Source organism: Archocentrus centrarchus, chromosome 22, assembly GCF_007364275.1.
Source record: "Archocentrus centrarchus isolate MPI-CPG fArcCen1 chromosome 22, fArcCen1, whole genome shotgun sequence".
Classification (NCBI taxonomy): Eukaryota; Metazoa; Chordata; class Actinopteri; order Cichliformes; family Cichlidae; genus Archocentrus; species Archocentrus centrarchus.
In genome coordinates, this window is record NC_044367.1 from 26,839,478 (window position 1) to 26,861,987 (window position 22,510).

Below are 22,510 nucleotides of genomic sequence, written 5' to 3' on the forward strand. Positions count from 1 at the left end.
GGACAGCTGTGTATTCCCGGCACTGACTGCACCCACTCAAGAAAATGCCTGCAATTCCAGACATGCCCCAGGAGCGACTCTCTGCTCTGTGCCTCTTAAAATAGTGCATAATCTATTCATTCATTTATTGATGCATTTATTTTAAACAGAAGCTGTGACAACCTGTGCAGAGCAAACAAGAAGGCAGGAAGTCAGAGACTTCGGGAACTGGTTGGATAATTCAGTAAAATTTCAAAATAAAAGACCCTATGCAGACTAAAGTCTCTGCTTCTGAAACACTGCCGCTTTCACACAGGTCCCATTATTTTTAATGACTTGCATCCTGTAATGACAGGTCTGTTGGCAACAAGTTTCCACCCAAATGCACGTGAGGTTTGTGTTTTAACCTCCAAAATACTTTACAGATTTATTAGAGCTTATGAAATATGAGTAAAACAGGTACAGTGGCTCCGTGGAACAGTGCACCGAACCCTGCAGAGAGCACAGCGCACGCCCTGCGTGAGCGCTTTTTTAGAGAAACATTCATTCACTCTGTGAAGAAACAGAGTCCGGATCTCACCTAGCTCAGGATGTTAGCATAGACTAAAGTTTAAATCCACATGTTTAAATATCTACCTACAATAACAGGTGCAGAGAGGATTTAATCTGGCTGATTAAAAAAGGTGCACTGAGGTGAAAACAGTGTTTGCTCTGCATTACTGAGCGCCATCAGCTGTTTGGTCAGATTTCTTGCTAATGTGGCCTTCTTCCTACGTGCAGGACCTCGTTTACTATGAATGGTTACCCAATCATTGGTGCGGCCTCTTTCAGGATATGTTTCCAGGGTTTATGTCAGTGTGTACCATGACATTTTTCTTAGGAAAGAAAAAAGAATCAGGAGATTTTTCCATAACAGGCAGTTGATAAAGTTTGCATTCAATATTTAAATGTAATTAGTCGAGTGTAACCTGCCAGGGGCAAAATGCAGGTGACAAAGATACACACTGTGACAGCACAGTTCATTTATGGACCTGCTTATAGGTCAATTTATAGCAGTATTCCAAGGGCCCATTGGCTATAGGCTGAAATACTACTCTCTATAAACCATCATAAAGCACTGGGACATGCTATATAACACTGTACTCATCAAGGGGTCATGGGGGTGGGTGGTTGGGGGCTTAGATAATTCTTCCTTTCTGCTTATGTCCCATTTTTGGAGGCTGAGTGAAGCCACCCTCTGATTCTGCAGCTCTGGCACAATCCTCCTCATGTTTTATACATGTGTCCTGAGGATGAAGCTCTTCATACTCAAACACAACAGCAATAGCTGTGGGTGTCAAGAGGAAGCTTTTATGGCTGTTTGCTTGAAAAATAATGAAATGCATGTCCTGTGGCTGTCGCGGCAAATCACGGAAACTGCTCACCTATTTTTATCTAATAAAACTTTCCATATTTGGAGAGAAAGCGCGAACCGGTGTCAGTACCGGTGTGAGGCCGCTGCTTCGTTATTGCTGATCCACGATGGCTTAGTGGGAGAGAAAACCACAGCCATCAAAGCCTTACCACAGGGAGGAAAATAATGAACCTCAGTACTTTCAACCAAAGTGCAGCCATGGATGGACAGAGCTTTTTTTTTTTTTTTTTTTTTTTACTTCCTCTTGTGGTTATAGTTGAGGAATTACAAGTAAGATGATCATAATCTGATGAACCAAATAACTGCTTTGCCTTGAATTTATTTTCTTGGCATCTGAGAAATATATCATCTGCCAGTTATCAGGATAATCCCTGAAACCTTTAAGGGTGTTAGAATCATGAGAAGAAGAAAAAAATCAAAACAAGACCTTCCATAGCTAACATGCTGTCATAAATAAACCAAGTAAATTTCAAATTATTGCTGGCAGCCTCTTGTGACTCAAATCCCTGCTGCTCTCTCTCACACACAAAGATTGCTCACGAAATATTATTACTGCAACAGACAGTAAGTGAACAGTGTTTAATATACAATCACTGGCCACTTTATTATTGCTCAGTGCACTGAGGAAGTTCAAACTGAGCATCAGGACAGGGAAAAATTAAACATGTACTATAAAAACAAGCAAAAATATGTAAAACTGAGTAAGTAAAGCTAAGGTGCTCCGAAGGGAAAGGTTAAATTACTGCCCTCATGGATCAGTTTATTGAGTCTGCGGGCATCCGCTCCCCTCCGTCCGCTGCCCCGGCACACCACAGCACAGAGGATGGCACGGGTCACCAGAGACTCGTAACACATCCAGCAGATATTAAAGGACCTCAGTCACTTCAGAAAATAGAGACACTTTGGCCTCTCTAGTAGAGGGCTCCTGTGTTTTTAATGAAGTCCAGTTTATTGTCATTGTGAACACAGAGGTCTCTGTAATCCTCCACCTTCTCCACCCAGACCCCACAGATGGAAACACAGTTCTGTTCTGGTCCTTCTCATGCCCACAAACAGTTTGTCACATTAAGCTGCAGATGGTTTTGTTTGCATCATGCAACAAAGTTACTCACCACAGTCTTCCTCATCACCCTCTCTGACACATCCCACTGCAGCAGAGTCATCAGAAAATATCTGAAGGTGACAGGCCTCAGTGCAGTAGCTGCAGTCTGAGATGATTAGGGTGAAGGGAGAGGGAGAGGGGACAGTCTCCTGCACTGTCCAACATGCAGTCCTGCAGCCGCACATACCGTGGTCTGCCAGTCATATAGTCAACTATTCAGGCCACCAGGAAGGCATGCACCTGCAGAGCTGGCCTGATGGTGCTGAAAGCACTGGAGAAGTAAAAAAACATGATTCTCACAGTGCGTGGGGGCTTGTGTAGACACGGCTGAGCAGGTAGAGAATGGCATCCTGAACTCCAAAGTCTGAGCTGGTAGACAAACTGGAGGGTGTGGGGGAGGTTTTCCTGGCAGTACCAGCTGAGTATTGTTTAAATACCACACCCTACCTGAGTACTGTTGGTGACCATGTCCATCCCTTTATGACCACAGTGTGCCCATCTCCTGTCACAAAGCTCAAATCATCTTCACTGCACTCAAATGGCCTCCACAGTCACCAGATCTCAATTTAATAGGGCACATTTCGGACAGAGATTCACATCATGGACGTCCGTCCGTCCGTCCGTCCGTCCAACCGTCCATCCATCCATCCATCCATCCGTCCATCCATCCCTCCCTCCATCGTATAGTCAACAAATCTGCAGCAACTGTGATGTTGCCATTTCATTGTGGACCAAAATGTCTGAGGAATGTTTCAAGCAACTTGAACCTGTGCCACAAAGAATTAAGGAGGTCCAACCCAGCACTAGCAAAGTGTAGCTAATAAAGTGGCCATTGAGTGTATATAGTGCAGTATGTAAGTACGTCCACATATGTTGCTTTAAAGCTGCAAAGGAAACACTGCAGTGTTAAATATGAGGCGGCAGAAACAATAATCAGAACCTCTAATTAGCTCCTTTATGTCTCCAAATGAAGGCAGATTAAATTACAATTTTAAGTTTTGTTATTGATAAATTCCTGTTTATGCTTTCCAGAGTTACCTCAAAATCTTGAAACATGATGTTACTGAATAGCACTTGTTTCCCCACATGGCATTATTTTCTATAATGACCTAAAAATTCAGAGCCTCATCTGAGGATGACAGAGACCATCTAGCGGTTACAAGGAGACGTTCTGCTTTTTGTGTGCAGCGCGTCGCTTCTCTGCTAATGGAGTCAGAAGCACGCCGTGCAGTATTTATCCCCCAGCTACGCGTTCAAACATTGCTTTAAATAGATTGTGCCAGACACCCAGCACTTGAACCTACTGTCTTATATAACACAAAACTGGTTCAGACATGATGCACCAATCAGAGAACCTGGCAAAGGCTGGATCATTTCTGTCAGTGCAAAATACTCAGATACAAACATTCCTGTGTGAGGGTGACGAAAACCGGCAACAACACCATCAATATAATTCTGCAGGATTTAAAAAACAAGTCAATCAGAGGCTTTAAAATAATTTTACATTCTGTGCAACAATTTTCTTCTCTTTGCAACAGTCCATTTGCTCGTTTGCCTTCCCTACAGGACTAGTTTGACATGCTACTCAGCTTTATCTATCAATGAAGGCAGATGACACACAATTAGTTAACCTGCAGGAATGTCTTAAAGACATAAAGGCCTGGATGACCTCTAATTTCCTGCTTCTAAACTCAAATAAAACTGAAGTTCTTGTGCTCGGCCCTAAAAATCTTGGAAACATGGTGTCAAATCAGATCCTTACTCTGGATGGCATTACTTTGGCCTCCAGTAACACTGTGAGAAATCTTGGAGTCATTTTTGACCAGGATATGTCCTTCAATGCACATATTAGACAAATATGTAGGACTGATTTCTTGCATTGGGCAATATTTCTGAAATTAGAAACATTCTGTCTCGGAGTGATGCTGAAAAACTAAATCATGCATTTATTATTTTAAGGCTCTGGGGTGGCTGTGGCTCAGGAGGCAGAGCAGGTCAGCTCTAAAGTATCCTCGGACAACATACTGAACCCCAAGTTGCTCGCCGATGCAACACAATATGAATGTGTGTGAATGTTAGAGCGTCTTTAGATTAGCTTACTTGTGGTTTTTGTACAGATTACAGATTGTTGAGCTTTGCCCCGACGTCCTCGGACAGCTCTTTGGGCGTTCCCACGGTGGTGGAAAGGTTGGAAAGGAAGAAACTGATTCTGTGGTCAGGTGAGTTGAGATTAGGAGTATCTGTAATTGATTGATTGTGATCTGTGGGAGCCAGAATTCAGACTGGGTTGTAGGGGATCAAATACTTATTTATTTTTTTGTACAAAATCAGCAGGGAATCAAATAAATGTTTCCCCCCCCGCAGTAAATGCTGACAGGCACATTGTCCTAATTTTGGGAAGCGCTATTTATGTTTAGCAGAGCAATAAATAAATCCCATCTCCTGCAATCTTTTTAAACATAAAGGTGGGCAAACACTTCCCGAGGAGGAAGTCACGAGTGCCTTTTGTTATGATCTTAAATCCCCAGGATGTGCTTCTCGTCCAGCACTGTGACAGAAGAATAACAGGCTAATCCAGGGAGGTCAGTGCCAGCGCTCTGCTGCGACTGAACCCACCTTGAAAAGGAACAAGAACAAACGCAGCGATGGTGAGTCGGGCAGATGGGAAACAGCGACGTGTTATAGAAACAGAAAGAAGAGCGCGAGGCTGCCGCTGAGCACATTATACAGACAGCTGACTGTTTCACAACCCTCCCACAGAGAGTGTGCTGAACGGGAGCCTCGCTTTGATCACCTCTCTAGATTAACCGACAGTGTGTGTAAGTGTGCATGTTACACATACGGTGTTCTTGTGTTTGTTGGTACCGAGGTGAGACGAAGGACATATCTGAACTTTTCATGGTGCCAGTGGGGTCGAATATGAGGCAGTGCATTTACAGAGTGCCCACCATCATCAGCCGAGGCTTCGCTGCTGTAGCCGTCATAATCAGCAGTAAGAGGGCTGTACTTCTGCCGGCTCTCCCAGCTGAAACCTCCCGTGTGTTTGGTATTAGAGGCCGCCTTGGCTCCTCCTCTGAGGCCCTGGGAGCGGCTGACCGCTTCCTGATACTGACCCATCAGTTCATCCTCGCTGTCCGACGATGAAGCCTGCAAGTCAGCGTCTGAGTAGACCTTGTCTGTTTGGGGATAGAGGAAAATACAGTCAGCTCCACAACTACCTGCCTCCACACACCATCACATCACATCGTGATGTGATTGAAATGAAGGCTTTCAGCATTAATTCGGCGGGGCAGGGGTCCAATCATTATTCCACAGCAAATTATATAGATAAAATATCTGGAGCTGATTCCGTGTGTCATTAGGTTGAAAAACAGTTTATAAAAACATCAGAATCAGCAGCAAAACCTTCAGGAGTCGCCAAATCAACAACCTGGTGCATTCAGCCAAACACCTGGAACGCCACGGAAGACAATGGATTAAGGAAAACCCTTCAAGACGTCAGGCTGAGGCCCAGCGAGCTGAACGCAGCTGAATGAAATTCATTTTAAAAGAAATCTGACTTTTACTTTCTAGAAATAAAGAGGAGCAAGTAGATGATTTTACCAGAACAACACCTGGAGTGAAAAACTGACGTCTAAATATGAGAAAAATCCTAATCTGGAGATTATTGCATGAGTTGCATCAAATTAAACTGTGGTGGACACATAATACTGTGAATTTAGGGCAGCTGTGGCATAAACCTTATATCGGGTGGTCGTTTAATAAATTTGTTAAGCATTGCATGTTTGCTGATGTCTCAGATTAGCTGACATAACTGATTGTCTTCCTATAGACCAGGGATCCTCAAATCCAGGCCTCGAGGTCCGGTGTCCTGCAGCTTTTAGATGTGTCCCTGATCCAACACACCTGAATCAAATGGCTGAATTACCTCCTCAGTGTGCAGTCAAGTTCTCCAGAGTCCTGCTAATGACTTCTATATTTGACTCAGGTGTGTTGAAGCAGAGACACATCTAAAACCTGCAGGACACCGGACCTCGAGGCCTGGATTTGAGGATCCCTGCTATAGACTATGAAACTGAAACCAGAGGAGACGCCCCCTGCTGGTCATTAGAAAGAATCCAGGTAGGCACTTGGATTTTGGCTTCACTTTAAGAACCAGCTCTTTTTACACTGCACGGATGGACACAGATAAAATCCATGAGGAAAAAAAATCCATTCATTGCAAAGCAGTCTGGTTCTGGCAGCTGTTACTTCGTGGATGGTTCTGAACAGAAAACTGATCACTCGGTAAAGCCTTTGATAAAAGTCACTACGGTGAAAAAGGAGGAACATCTGGACTTCATCCTGCAGCACTACTCCCCTGTACTTACTCCTGTGTGTTTCCTTGTTGTTGCCAAGCGATTCTACGATGCTTTTTAAATATGGAAACTATTTACTGGGATTATCGTGCAGAGTGACTCAATCTAAATCTCATCTAAAAAAAAATGACTTGCTGATGGGCAGCATTCGATATCACTTACATACTAAAGCGTGCTTTAAATGACACAAATCTGTCAAATGTATAGATTGATTTAGTTTGGCTATCTGATTTGGATTTGTTGCTCTGACAACAGCATTTCTGCCATGTGGCTCACTTGCTTTGGTGGCATCAATCCAGCAACAATTATGCACTAAGACATTTCAATTAATGCCTGTTGAGTCACTGACAGCAGCAACAACATGACTTTATAAATGTGTGTAAGTGCTTCATTATTTATTTATTAGCAGTGCGATAGACTGCAGACTGTCCAGGCTGCAGCCGGCCTCTCGCCCTATGCCAGCTGAGATACTCTCCATCTTCCCTGCAGCCCCAATATGAATAAAGGGTTAAGAAAATCGACGTGCAGGCGGATTTTTGTTGTTTTTAATGCTTTTTAAAGCCACGCTTTTCTTCCTTGTTACACAACTGAACAATATTCATGAAAAATATATAAAACAAATATAATGTACTGGTGTGCCTGTAATTTAGTGATATATTGCTAGTTAATTTGTTATGTAAACAACAAAAAATATATATATCTTTGTGATTCTTACATATTTAAACTCTAAATGGTCGTTTGAAGTTACATTTAATATGGATCTTGATTAGAAGAAGGTATTTCCCAGTGTGATACATGTGATCAATGAGGGTATAATCAAAAATGGGAAAAGAAATGCAGAAAAAAATTATAGAAAAACTGTAAGTGTTCAATGATTTAAGCAGTAAGAGAAGTCCGTCCCTCTAAATGTAGCTTTGAATCTAGTTTTCTGTCAGTGTGCTGTAACTTCATACTGTTTCCAGCAGGGGGCAGCAGAGCTTTTGAAACGACCCGAGCCGGTCGCTCTGCAAACCTTTCAGTACTGACTCAAAAATCTCTCCATGCATTAACAACATGTAGCTTAGATACAGGAGACGGTCATCAATAATCACATTTTTGAAAAACATAATCAGTAGAAAACAGATTTCTGTCACAGTCACGGTTCCAAAAACGATAAACCGAAAAGGTCTCAAACATTCGTCACTTTGCTTCGTTACACTGCCTCCCTTTGTTTTCTGCAGATGGCTTCTCTCTGAGTAGAGCCAACTCCCTGTGCGGCCTCCCGGGGGCCACCAACCTTTTAAACTTCTGAAGCCCCTCTGGGCGGATGGTAAGTAAGCAGTCCTACAGCTGTCAGCAACAGTAATCCCCTCATGGGCTGAGAAAGGCCAGTGCTGGTGGAAAATGCCTCCGTGCAGAGGTCAGGCCTCGTGCTGCTGTCAGGCTCCGTAATTTCATGCACTGATTAATGAAAGAGTGAACGCAGAATCCTTCATGAACGAGGTCACTGAAAAGTTTGATCTATACCCTAAACTTTAACATTTTCTATATCACAAATAAACACATTATTATTATTACATAAATAATTCCACTTTATTGAGACGTGTGAATTTAAGCTGTCAGAAAAATGTAAATTGAGGTATTTTGTCCAAATGGTTAAAATCAGATTTGAAATAATGACAACCAAACGCATGCTCACCTTGCAGCTCAGTGGTTTTCCTGAAGTCATCAAGGCACTGAAGGTTCCCTGGGTTCTCTAGTGCCAACTTATTGTTGAGGTACCAGAAGAGGAGGGTCATGAGGATGATGAAGAGTCCGATGGCTGTCAGAAACCCCAGCACCTCTGGAGAGACTAGAAAACAGATACGGCATTTTTAAATATCAACATTAGACCACTGTTAAGAGGTTATAATGCATTCACATTATCTTTAGATGATCCCATTTCCTGAGTTAATAAGTCATTCAGAGTTGGCTGTGTGCAAAGTTGGAATGTGGAAACAACACTGATGCTTTATGACGAGCAAACGACACTTTTACTTTAATCGCACAGAAGGACGAGAACATGACAGTGAAGCGAAAACCGTCCAGGGAAGAGACAGCCGTCCTGACAGGACATCCTCCTCTTTACAAACACCTCCAGAAACAACATGCTAACACAAAGCCAGCAATGTTAAAGATGAGTTTATACCAACCCCAGCCAAATATTCAACAGGTAAGTAAAGCAATGACAAGCAGTCCAGCTTGTAGCCTTGCAGTCTCCATTTCTACCTGGATCTGTTTCTACAATAGCATCAATGTGAGCTGCTGTGACGTGCTCTTTTTTCACTTTTGTACACCAACAGAAAACTCTTAGAGTTCTGGATCTGTGATTAAAACCTGTTTTCTGTGGCTCTTTCTAAACCTCCGAGGGGCACAAAAACCATCAGTATTAAAATCTGTACGTGTTTATGTCCAATGGCGTTACTGTCTCAGCGATTAACATCAAACTGTCTACAGAGGAGAGGCAGATATACTGCAGGGACGGAGACGCACTCAGAGGGGTTGTGTCACTGTAGAGAGACACAACCTGCTGGTTGCCATAGTGACGGGTTCAGGTGCAGCCTCACACGGACCACAGACGCACGGGCGAATCAGATCTCATTAAATGCAGCACTGACTGCCACACATCAGGAGATCCGGTTAGGTCTGGACACAAACATCATTAGCGAGGGTTTGTTACACCAGAATGAACCTGGCTAATTGATACATGTACCCCGACTGTGTGCTTGGCAGATGAATACCAACGTATGACCTTCCACCTCAAGTATGACCTTCCAGCATCAGCATGGAGGCGCGATGTCATCACGGACTCTTAAACATCAGGATCCATTAGTGTCAAAGTGTTCAAATAACCCCGTCATCTTTGTCCTAAACCACTCACACCTTTTTTTTTTACCGTACTGTAAACTAATGAAGGCTGATGAGCAGATTCGGTGGCAATCAGCCTTCAGAGACCTGCTGTCACCACCTGCAGTCAGTTCAGGAGATTAATTTGGCATTTTGCAAAGAACAACTCAACCGCAATCAGAGGATTCACTGCATGTTTTACTGGAGTGTTTGTCTAAAGTGAGGTATTTTACTGTTAATCTGTCATATGTAAAAACAAAGGATAATACAAGGATGAAAAAACTCCTTGCAAAAAAAATCTGGTTGCTCAGTGATTGTGTTGAATTTTTTCGCATTCAGCAACTTATTGAGAGTAGCTGCAGCGAGCAACTGGTCATCCAGAGGTCAGGGGAGAAAGGCCAGACTGCTTCGAGCTGATAGGAAGCCAACAGTAACTCAAATAACCATTTGGTACAACCAAAGTATGCAGAAGATCATCTCTGAACATACAACACATCCAACCTTGAAGCAGACGGGCTACAGCAGAAGATGCTACCCCTGTCGGCTAATAAGAGGGAACTGAGGTTACAACTCACACAGGCTCACCAAAATTGGACAACAGAATATTGGCAAATCAGTTCCTGATCTGATGAGTCTCAATTTCTACTGTGACTTTTGGATGGTAAGGAGATGGTAAGGAGATGGTAAGGAGTCCAACCTGGTGCAAGAACAGTGTAACTAATGAAGTATGATCTGGTGAGTGTATATTTTTTAAGAGATAATGTAAAATGTCCAATTCTGGTTGAGCAGGCGGCACACGTACCGAAGGCTGGAGTCCTTACTGAGGTAGCTTGGGTTCGAGTCACCACCCCCTGAACATTTCCTCCCTCTCTCCCCACTTTCCTGCTCATTCTCTGCACTGTCAAATAAAGGGAAAAATCTGCCCTTTTTCTTTTGCATCCTAATGCCATGATGAGGAATCCTCTTAAATATTCCTGGAGCCGACACCCATTTCTAGCAAAAACGTTCATAAAATTAATTCATGAGTTCTTGACTAACCCTGTTTACAAAAAGACAAACTTAACTAATCCCACGATCTCCTTGAAAATTTTATCCTACTAAAGTACAACCTTAAGGGAAAATTTCTTCTTTTTCCCAGCATGAGAAATGTTGAAAACTGTCTCAACTATCGCCTGACAGATCCAACATCTTAATGACAGGCTGCATGCATGCTAATCAGAAGTGCTATAAGACAATAACCACTAAACTGGAAGTAAAGGGGCTCTTAAACCCATTAAAGGCACTTATTAAAGCCATTTTTTTAAGGATGATGCAAGCTCTTGCAGAACGATGCTGTCTTACACTACTGAGATTTGCAAAGAGCCGGCGCTTTGCTTGCTGTAGTAAACAAATGCATGGATGAGAAAACCAGCAGATTCAGGGGCACCTAATGGGGAAAAAAAAGGGTTCCTCGGTGCTGCAGAACAGGTTTGTATTCACAGTGCAACATGTGGGGCGGGCCAGGGGATTTTCTTCCTGAGAACTGCTCCATCAAACATTTCATACACAAAGTTTGTGGCAGAGAGAAACTTTAGCACCGCTCTGTATGCCTCCTGTCATCCTCTGAATACTGGTGAGCATACAGAGAGGTGCACAGCGATGATGGTGAGATGCAGTGGACGGGAATAAATGTACATTCAACCATTCAAAACTACAAATGCTTTATCAGTGATCTTTATTTTAATATCGCACTTCCATGAATCCGAAGAGAGAGCACAAACAAAAAAGATCGGCAAAATCAATCATATTCAGACTTTGTTGCCAGCAGATCCAGAAACATTGGCTCATACGCTACATTTCCCATAATGCAACCATAATGGCATCATTACCCATAGACAGTATAAAAATGGGTGTAGCTACTGTGGCATTATCCATTTGTTGCTGAATCCCACAGAGGAGTATTTTTCACTGAAACCAGAAACCGGGGTGTGGATCTGACCGCAAACCCACACACTACATGGAAACATATCCTTGATGACCCTCCCGACACTTACACGGACCAAAATATCCAAAATGAACTTAATACTTTGTTCAGTTTGACGTGAATTAGTGACTGAGGTCGTTTTGCCATAAACTTCTGCTTTTTAATTATTATTTTGGCCTTTTCACGGCTTCATTTGGTAGTTTTTGCAGTGGAGAGAGACGGGAAAGGCACGATGAATGGCAACAGGTCGGGACTCGAACCTGCACCATCCACACCGCCACGTGGCATACATGGTCGCCTGCTCAAGCTCTGAGCCACCCTGGTGCCCAGTTTCACCATTAACTTCTAAACCAGTTAGTATAGTTTCAGTGGCTCAGTTCTCTAATTTATTTTTACAGTTTGTGAGTAAGGGCACATGTCTTTCAAAGTTCATACATATACATCGTCTCTGTTTGTGACCCCAGCACTCATGGGTGTACTGATTTATGCCCATTAATGCAGCAGCCAGTACTTAACAGAAAAAATGTCTGAGAAACACTTTACAATATTTCATACATGGTCCTAAAAGTGGAGAGATGGAAGAGGCTTTTAAGTGCAATTTGAAATTTCAGATTGCTGCTGAGCTCATTTACCCTGATGAATGAAGCTCTGCCCAGCATGGAAACTGCTACATGCTGGGCAGAGCTGCTGCCTTCGCTACAAAAGGGAGCTAATGAGCCCATCTGTCAAGAAAGCGTACTTAGAAGACTTATTGCTCCATCAGTGACAATGATGGCTGGCTCTCTGTTGTTTTTAATTCTAATATAATGGCGGCAACAATTAAGTCATTCCAGCATTTAGTGGAACCGAGAAGAAATAACTTGGACTTTCATTGGTTACATGTTTGTCAGGACTGAATAAAACCAGCTTCACTCCAGGTTTGAAGGAAAAACAAGTCTGTTCCTTGAAAGGGGACCTGTTACACTTTTCCTTATTTTTCTAATATATAAACACTGTTGTTGTTAACCCCAGTGGCTTTAACTAGCAAAGTGAATGCAGCACCATCAATGTGCTATAACACAATTTGGTAGGTGCATGTCCTCAGGTGGAGGGGCAGACTGTGGGGTCTATTTCCCATTTTACAGCCTGCAACAGCAACAGAACTCCACACCACCTTAACACAGCCAAGAACGGCCGTTCATATTTTGTAATTATCAGATATCAGCTGAACAGGTAAAACTGTATTAAAGCTTTATTCCATTTTAAAGTTCTTTTCTCTTTAAAATGGTAATTCTGAGTAAAAGCTCGGGCTTAAGACTGCTCGAAATGCTCACTTTCACTCTCTTTTTTGTAGTCTTGGTTCTCAGTGATGTCACAGGGAGGGGATATCCTTGGTACAGTCATCTCAGACTCACAGCTCTGTGAGCACATAAGCTCCACCCACCAGCTGTTCAAATCGGTTTACAGAGGACAACCAATCAGAAGAAAGTGTGCTTAAAGGCAGGTAGCCTTAAAGTGGGAGGAGCTACTGTAAAACCCCTTGTTTCAGACAGTAAGTGCCTTAAACCTGGATTCTTTTTAACGCTGTGAGGGTGATCGCTGAGGCTACAAAAGACTTCCAGCTCTGCAGAAGTCTACGGGGAAACAGTCCTAAACTCGTCCTCTGTAAACGCTTTCCTGATGAGTTTGTGGCCTCAGTCTCTTTTCTGAGTTTTAATGAATAAAATCACTGAATCCATTTTGTAAAATTTCATCATTCTACATTTCAGAAAAGAGGATTATCCAAGGTATGCTCGTGTGACAAGTCGTTAGCCAATAAGCACGCGTTTTCACAGTCAGATCCACTCCTTGCTCATTACACCCGGTTTCAAAATACCAAGGTGGCTCCGGGAAAACTCAAGGGGACTTCCCACTGGCTGCATAGAGACCCAGTATAAGATGAGCTCAGATGTTTCTGAACTCTGAATCATACAAATGCACTCAGTCTGTGTCTATACGTCTGTGCTGGTTTGTGCGTAGCCCTCACTGCTGGTTTCAAAAACATTGGGTTTGAATCTTCTAGTGACATCACTGCCTGGCCAATCAGCGGCATGCAGTCTGTTGACATCACATTTTTGGCTCAACTCAGCATGCTTGGAACCACGCCTGAGTAGGTACTAAAAAGTACCCGGTACCAGGTAGTGCCACCTAATGGAAAGCCCTAAAAACTGAGCCGAGTCGAGCTGTTGTCACCCCAATAAAGCTCAAGTAAGTGTTGGTTTAACAACAGGACTGCTACATAGAAACAGCCAGACTCCTTCACTGTTACATAACCTGCTGTGCGCTTATTCCCAGCTCACATTCGCCTTTTAGCCTCCAAACATGTGTGCATGTCAGAAAGGGTGGCAGATTTGAATTGTTTGTTCTCTCTGTCTGTAACGAGCCGATTATTGTTGGTAGCCCACAATGTTTGGTCACATGGCGCTGCGGGAGCAGGAGGCGTCCCCTCGTGGGAATGCCTGTCTGCTCACACTGTACCAGCTTCTCACTGTGGACTGAATTATTCACAGCACAGACGGAGCGGGAGGGATCCTGCTCTGTATAATTCCCCAAATGCCTCCAACGGGCTAAGGAATATTAAATCCTCGAAATCTACAGCGAGTTTTACTCTTTGCTTTGGACGTCCTCACTTAAAACTACAATACTTAAATCTACACACATGCCCTCCCCCCCAAAATTACACTGCAATACCAGTGCTGCATCCCAGTGTGGGAGCTGTGTGGTATAAGCTGGCTAACATCATTTCTCCTCTTCCTGTTGGACTTCACCAAATCAGCCGGATTCCATTAAAAGCCTGAGAATAGCCCCGTGTGTGGGACTGACTGATGACTCACTGGACGATTAAACAATAACAGACTTTGTTACACAAGAAGCACAGAGAACAATTACGTGGGAAAGCAGCCCTGTAACAGCTTTAAAATGCACCCAACACCTTTAAAAAGAGCCACTTTTTTAAAGTTGCCGTGTGAAGTGAATTAACAGGAAGTATCGGAACAAAGTTTAGAAAACAGACATATTTGGCATTTCCTACAACATCACTCATACTTTGGCCTGTGATGGTAACAGATCAATGAAAGGCATCAGGATTCACCTCCTACTTACATTTAGAAAAACATGAATCTCAGAAAAATATAAAAATGTGCAGTTTTCACTGTTTATTAATTAACAGCTGTCTGTTAATTAATAAACTATAGATCAGGTTTATACAACCCGTGTCATAGAGAATATTTATCACTCTTAATGTGAAACTGAAGTGTTTGGTTTATGTTCAAACTAACTAAATAGTTCACCACAGAAACCCAGATTATAATGCTGCTAATTTATAAATACTGCAATGCTTTGTGGGCCACGGGCTCAATCACACCTGTGTTAACTTCTATGTTCACAGGTGAAAAGGAATGTACCAATACAATATTTGGATCAGATATCGGTCTGATAGTGAATTAATTAGTTTGATATATGCATTTCATTAGCCACTTCATTAGGTACACCTTGCTACCCCCTTCAGAGGGTTTTGCCTTCAGAATGGCCTTAACTCTTCATGGCATTAATTCTTCAGCAAAGTGCTGGACACATTCCTCAGAGACTTTGGTCCGTATTGACTCGAGAGCATCACACAGCTGCTGCACAGTCCAAAGGTGCTCTCTTTAAGTTTGAGCACGGTGCCCTCATTGTCATGTTCAAGGATGTTGAGATGATTAGAGTTTTGTGACATGGTGCTTCATCCTGCTGGAAGCAGCCATCAGAAGTTGGGTGCACTGTGGTTGTAAAGGAATGGATATGGTCAGCAACAATATTCAGGTAGGCTGTGACATTTAAACGATGCTCAGTTGATGCTAATGGATGCCAAAGGGCCCCCACACCATCACAGCACCACCACCCTGAACTGCTGATTAAAAGCAGGATGGATCCATGCTTTCATACTGTCTATGCCAAATTCTGACCCTACCATCTGAATGTTGCAGCAGGAATCAAGACTCATCAGACCAGGCAGCATTTTTCCAATCTTCTATTGTCCGATTTTGGTGAGCCTGCATGAACCGCACTCTCAGTTTTCTGATCTTATCTGGCAGGAGTGGCACCCAGTGTGGTCTTCTGCACTGCAGCCTCAAGGTACAACTTCAGCTTCAAGGTACAATGTCTCACATGTTCAGAGCTCCTTTTCTGTACCTGGGTTGTAACAAGTGCTTGTTTGAGTTAGTGTTAACAGTCTGGCCATTCTCCTCTGACATCAGTGAGACTTGTTCTCTACTCCTGTGTGAGGAGTGGATCTAACTTTGTATTTTACTTTTCTTCATCCTGCTGTGATGGATATCTTTACTAATAAATACCAATTCAGTAAATGTACAAAAACTCCTCTGTATTTTTTTAACATTTTGTCATGAAATGCTTGAATCCAGCCTGATGTTGCCTTAAGCATCGATGAATAACTACCAATATCCTCCGCAGAGTGAGGAGTACAGTAGCCGGTAACTGGATCAGTACTCCGTATTGGCAGTCATTCAAAGATTTAATTAGAAATCAATTATCTGCTAAATGCATGATGAAAATTACATTTTACTTTAATCAATGCGAGGAATACATATGGCATTAATTCTTCCAAAAATTAAAAACATTTAAAAAGCTGAAAAGCACCTCTCTGGCTGGAACTGAGGAACCTTGGGCAGATCCAACAGTTGTCACGTTGGTCTAAAATGAAACTAGTGCAGCTGCCAACATTTCACATCACTGAGAACTAACAATGACAACCCAGAACATTCACTGCGATGACAGCGAGAACCAGAATCATCCTCAGCTTTCATCTTTCAATGCAGGGATTTCTAAAGCACACGGTGGAAGAACTACATCTCACACGATGCACCAGGAAGAACGAGAGGACGGTGCTGGAGGAAGTCTGATCTCTCCACATGGAAACCATTGCCATGTCCAATGTCAAAAAAGCACAAAACCCACCTCAACACCACAAATACACCCACACACTCCACAGGCAGCCCATAAGCACTCTCAGTACTCCCATGCACACTCCCACACACGCTCAGACAACACTCTGAAGCACATCCCCCCGCAGTGTAGCCACACACATGCAAAAACACCACACATACCTGTGGAATCAGATTCAAATAAATGGGTTAAACCCAATTATAGGACACACACACACACACACACACACACACACACACACACACACAGAGAGACCACTCGGCTGGCTCTTACACAGTGATAAGGACCTTCTACATCCACTTGTGAATATTTTTTGGTTTAAACGAGTCGTTTTATGAATATGAGTTTGCCATGGTAAAGAAGAGAAATACTGGTGATAACCTTCAATACCTCAAAAACATGTCTACTCAAATGAGAACTGCAAATAAGAAGAATTTGTTTTTAATATACAGCATGAATGTCAAAATAAATTACTTAAAGTTACCCATGCATTGGAGCATATAACCAATCCTTTTGCTTTAGAGGGAAAAAATAGAAATGAGGAAGTGTGCACACATCCAGGCAAACATTTTTTTTAGGTGACCCAAAAAAAGAAATAAAGCTCTGCACGTAACTTGGCTCCAAGTAATCGATCTGTAAAAGCTTCCTCAGGCTATACAACGAATCTGACAGTTTGCAGTCCTTTCCCTCTTTTGTGCAACACCCTTTCCCTTTAGGTATTCTTTACCAAATCAGTTGATGGCCACGTTATACAAGAATAAATGAACACTTTAGATGCAAAAGCCTCTAAATGCCGCCCCTTTGAAAAATGAGAGAAGGATATCCAGTGAAAGCTCTCAGTAGGTAGGATGCGATATTCAAATTTGCTGCTAAATCCTCAGCGTCTTCTAAAACGTGTCTGTTGGCAGAAACCTGTAAATGCCACTTCCCTTTAATAGGAAAAGCTCTGTTCAAAGATCCACCAATCAGAAGACGCAAATCATATCATGTGACATTTAAAGAGATGAAGTTTGGTTTATCGGTTTGTTCAGAGCTTCATTTTGAATCCGGCTTTCATCATTTGTAATGTTTCCAGTTGCACCCTTAGTGATTGTGTCTCCTGTGTTTGGTCCAAAGAGGTGGACTTAAAAAAAAAAAAAGTAATAAAGGACATATGAGGAGGTGTTGCTTCAAAACACAAATATGTTAAAAACTGACTTAAGTTACATTTCACATAGTGATAATAACCTTTAATAAAAACCTTATTATTGCAATTAAAGTGAATTTGAAGCTCAACATTGGAGCTTGATTAAAAAGGCTTATTTACTGTTTATTATTTATTATACATTACACAACAGTCGAATCTTTTAATCACAGAATGCAAACTACAGTGTGATTGTTTTATAAGAAGTTCCCATCAAGTGTCCAAGTTGTTTTTTTTAAAACAATGTCATGTATAAATACAGAATAATGTGCACTCGTTTTATCATGCGTTATTATTATTTCTATTAAAAATACCGGGGAACCCCGCTGTCCCAATTTACTAAAGCATGCAGCATCCATCAGTCACAGAAGCAGCTTTTATGTCCTGTCATACATACATATACAAATACACACATACTTTCACTAAAACTTTTTTACCTGCCCCGGTTAAAATGATTAAAATTTAAAAATTTAAAAGACGAAGCTTTCTGAAAATCGACTTCTTCACCTTCCATAGCAGCACCGATTGGAGGTTTTTCTGACCTCAAGTGGCAGCGCGAACAGTTGTGGTGACATCACAGCAGTGACCATAAAATACCAAATTCATCTACAGTTTAGTGTCAAAATGACGTTCGCATACTGTAATACATAAAACATACGTTAAGAACTTATAGTACTAATAAAAAAACATTTGTTTGTAAGACGTGTCAAACAAGGATTGTTAAAAATGTGATATTGTTTGTACACTGTGTTTTTAACTTTTTTGTTCATAAAAATGTATGAAAACCATAAATAATGGCAACAGAACATCTTATAATCTCTGCCATACATAAAGGAAACACGAACCAAGACAAACAGAAACAAAGCCATTAAAAAAGTATTCTGTATAAAATAATATGAGGCCTTAGCTGCTAAAAAGGCTGGTCATACACCACAGATGCAACATCGGATAACACCAGCTTTACAAACACAATGAACACAAGCAGCGAGCACACAGGACAGCACAGCAGCCCGACAGCGAACGCAGCACGACTCCAAACAGAAAAACACAGATGAGTTTCAGTGGTGATAAATGATAAGACAGGTGGAGAGGGAGGTGCAGTGCGTGGGTCAAAGGTCAACCTCCCGGAGCTCTGATCTGCCCTACCTTTTCTGACGCAGATCAGCTCATGTACTCCACAGTTACGCTCGCCACCTGGAAAGACAATGCAGTTTCAATGAGCCACACTGTGATGGAGGGAACAGAAGACAAAAACATCACAGTCGCACATTTAAATATGTTCAGACGCATTCAGACACACTTCCAGAAAAGGACGGGAATAACAGGGACAGAAGACACCGACGCAGACTGGATGGTGACAGATGTGGGGGTTTAACAAACATCATTCTGCTAGTGTTGCATTTATTCTAGTTTTATTCCACTGTTTGCTTTTTTCCCCAACAGCATGGAGCTAATGCACAGTAAGTGTTTATATGCAGGTGTTTATCTGCACTAATTAGCCACATCAGGTCCCTAAAGGTTTCAGCAGCAGCAGCTGATGATGATGCTGATGATGATGATGATGATCGGTCCTTTGCATCATTTTCTGGCATTAACAAAATTCAAGGCTTAAAAAAACATGTGTGGTTTGTTTTTTAAATCTCTAAATCCAGAGACGATTAGTCAGCCTTTTGATTCAGAATCCTGACTGCAGTCGCACTTATATCAGTTTATCTTGTTTGCACATCTGTGCTGCTACAAACATCTGCAGCTCAAGTCATCATTTAGTTTCACTCTGAACAAGCAAAGCACGGCAACATAAGACAAGTATGGAAAAAAAATATGGAAATGTGTAAAAGCATCTGTTAAACTGGAAACTCGAGAGTCACGGAGGAGGGAAGAAGCCTTAACCTTCTGAAAACACCAACGAGACAATGAGCTTAAAAAAGTCAGTTTGATGACATAACTATAAATAAATTATTGAAGAAAACATTGATCAGAAAATCAATTATTTAAGAATGAATTGTCATTTCTTCCCGTTTCTGTTAATCATTTATCCAGTGGTGTGCTCCTTCGATGATAAATATATAACTCTTAACATATTAACTGAATATTTAAACTACATATGTTTAACTATCAGCAGTGCTTTTAGATATTTGATTTTTTTAGGAAGCATTAAACTTGTGAAAAATCGCCTTCAAAGCAGAACCTGCAGCACTTCTGACATTTAAAAGCCAACAAGATGATAAAATCTTTTTGCCCTCGACTGTGAATCTTTGGGCGAGACGCAGGCTCGATACATTTTACAGCATCCTCAAATCCATTTGTCTGCAGCTCGCCGTCTCACTACATGCGGACTGGCTCTAACTCCACAAAGCACCACTGATCCTCATCCATGAGGAAACTGGATGCAAAGGTCGTCTTTTAATCCCTCAGCACTTCCTGGAATAAACCATGCGCTCATGTATTAGTTTGATTGTTGCATAAATAAGAAAGTATCTCATGCTGTTATTTAATCATAATACAAATGGGAACCACCAAACAAATGGTTGAGCCGAGAGTCTGGCAACAGATAACATTTCAGCCGCCGCGTCTCTCAGTCGCTCCGAGTTTTATCAGCACTGTCAGCTCAGCGGGCTGGACCCGATGGACGGCAGCTCTAGGGTGCGCTCAGCAGTGGGTATCCACCTAAGCTTCAGTGTATGACAAGTCGCCGTTACTCAGACTCTTTACGAAGAGTTCACAGAAGCTTTCATTCGCAGTCGGGCCTCCAGACGGTGACTGTAATTCAGAGCTATTACTCACACTTGTGAAGGCCTCCCGGTCTCTGAGCTCAACAGCTGCCTCTGGGATCAGCCCACAGGTTGAGCTTTCAAACTGCTCTGGCTGCTTTCAGCTGTGACACTTGCGAGATTCGTGCAGGGCCGAGCTAAAGCAAGAAAAGGCTGAAAGCACCGAAACAAAAAGGCAGCACAGCGGCGAGATGCTAAAGTGTCAGGATCTTTACTTCACATTAGGAAAGCCCAGGTCTGTCTGTCAGACATGAAACTGATCACCTTCAAATCAACTTGTGAGAGAGAAAAGTACATTTTGACCAAAGATAAGAAAATGATAAAATTACAAATAAATGATATTAAAATGTACAAACACAGACAGACAGGTCTACAAAGAGAAGCCAGTTGAATTGTTTTTATATCTGATCTTCACTCTCAGACTGTTAAACAGCATCGTGGCTGTTTAACAGTCGATTATAACCCATCAGAGTCTCCCTTGTCTTTATGATACTGAGAAGCCTGTTAACTTACACAGTCGGCATTCCCGCTGCTTTCTTTCCAGGCTTCAAATAAGCTAAACTTTATTGATATAGTAGCTCTTTTCCAGTCCACAATGTCTTTCCTCTCACACACACTCACACCGCTGCTTTGTCTGGAAGAACTGTGTTTAACCTCTTCAGATTTTTCCCATCGTATGCTTCTTTTGGAAAATCAGCTGCTCTCTTGTCAATATGCTTACCAGTAATTGTGATTGTGCAGATTCAACTTAATTCAATTTTATTTATATAGCGCCAAATCCCAACAACAGCCGTCATGGTGGAAGATCCACCCACAACCTATCATGAGTGTTCTAGCTGAGGGAGGGACGTTCTCGTCCAAGATTTTAATGGTACATCATCCTGTAACCTTAGCAGAAAATTATATTATAGTTATATTATAAGGTAAAGACCCTACAATAACACAGAGAAAACCCCAACAATCAGACCACCCCTATGAGCAGCAGTTGGTGACAGTGGGAAGGAAAAACTCCAGGCTCAGGGAGGGGCAGCCATCTGCTGTGACCGGTTGGGGGTGAGGGGAGGCAGATGATGCCAGTCACCTCTTTCGTGTGAACCTGCAGGGGGAACCCTGGGTTAACTCAGCTCGGTGTACCTGCTTATCCTGACTGCCACTGTTAAGGTAAGTGATTCCAGACAGATCCTGGGTATGTTGAAATCAGTTTGTGCTACGGGCTTCATAACATGGCCACATCCCGCTCTCACACAGTCTGTTACAGACACGTAACACATTTAGTCTTCCAGCATCCCTCAACAGCAGAATTATTAGTACCGCCATCAGTTTTCACTGGACACAAAATGAACTCAACGCTGCTCAGGAAGTGCTATCAATCCATTTATTGAATGCCACAGGAAAAAAAAACGATAAAACCTGAGCCGGTGTATGACAGAGAGCTACTGCATGTAAACACAGCCTCTTAAGGAAGTTTTGCCTGAAATCCTTCCTGCCAAACAAGGAGCCGTGGACTGATCTGCTGTTCGATTTGGCAGCTGTGTGTGGGAGGATGCTCCTCTTTCATTCCTTCTTCACTCACCACACACACACACACACACACACACACACACACACACACACACACACACACACACACACACACACACACACACACACACACACATTATGTTTGTCAAAAATATTATTTTCCCAGTTGCCAGTCCACAGTGCCGGTTGCTCGTGTCACACTTCCAGCCAAGTATTTAGTAGATAAAAACTCAAAGCAATGCTTTCAGTTGGCACCGTTGCTTTCTAATAATCACGCTGAAAAATTGATGTGTCATGGCAAAGCAACACCTTTACAAATCATCAAATAAGCAAATCATGGGAAAATATTTCTTCTCATGCTCTACACATCATTCAGAGAACCTTCAGCTGTTCCA

At 42.3% G+C, this 22,510-nt stretch overlaps 1 protein-coding gene across 1 annotated transcript in view; it reads right to left on the reverse strand.

The window, feature by feature from the left end:
* The window catches only part of syt14a (synaptotagmin XIVa), a 46,859-nt gene that overhangs the window by 14,008 nt on the left and 10,341 nt on the right, over nt 1-22,510 (reverse strand). Inside the window, exons 2-4 of the mRNA XM_030759142.1 lie at nt 18,970-19,017; nt 8,532-8,684; nt 5,444-5,671 (exon numbers count right to left, since the gene is read on the reverse strand). Of these exons, the coding sequence (XP_030615002.1) occupies nt 5,444-5,671; nt 8,532-8,684; nt 18,970-19,017 (429 nt within the window). The remainder of the gene's footprint in view (nt 1-5,443; nt 5,672-8,531; nt 8,685-18,969; nt 19,018-22,510) is intronic.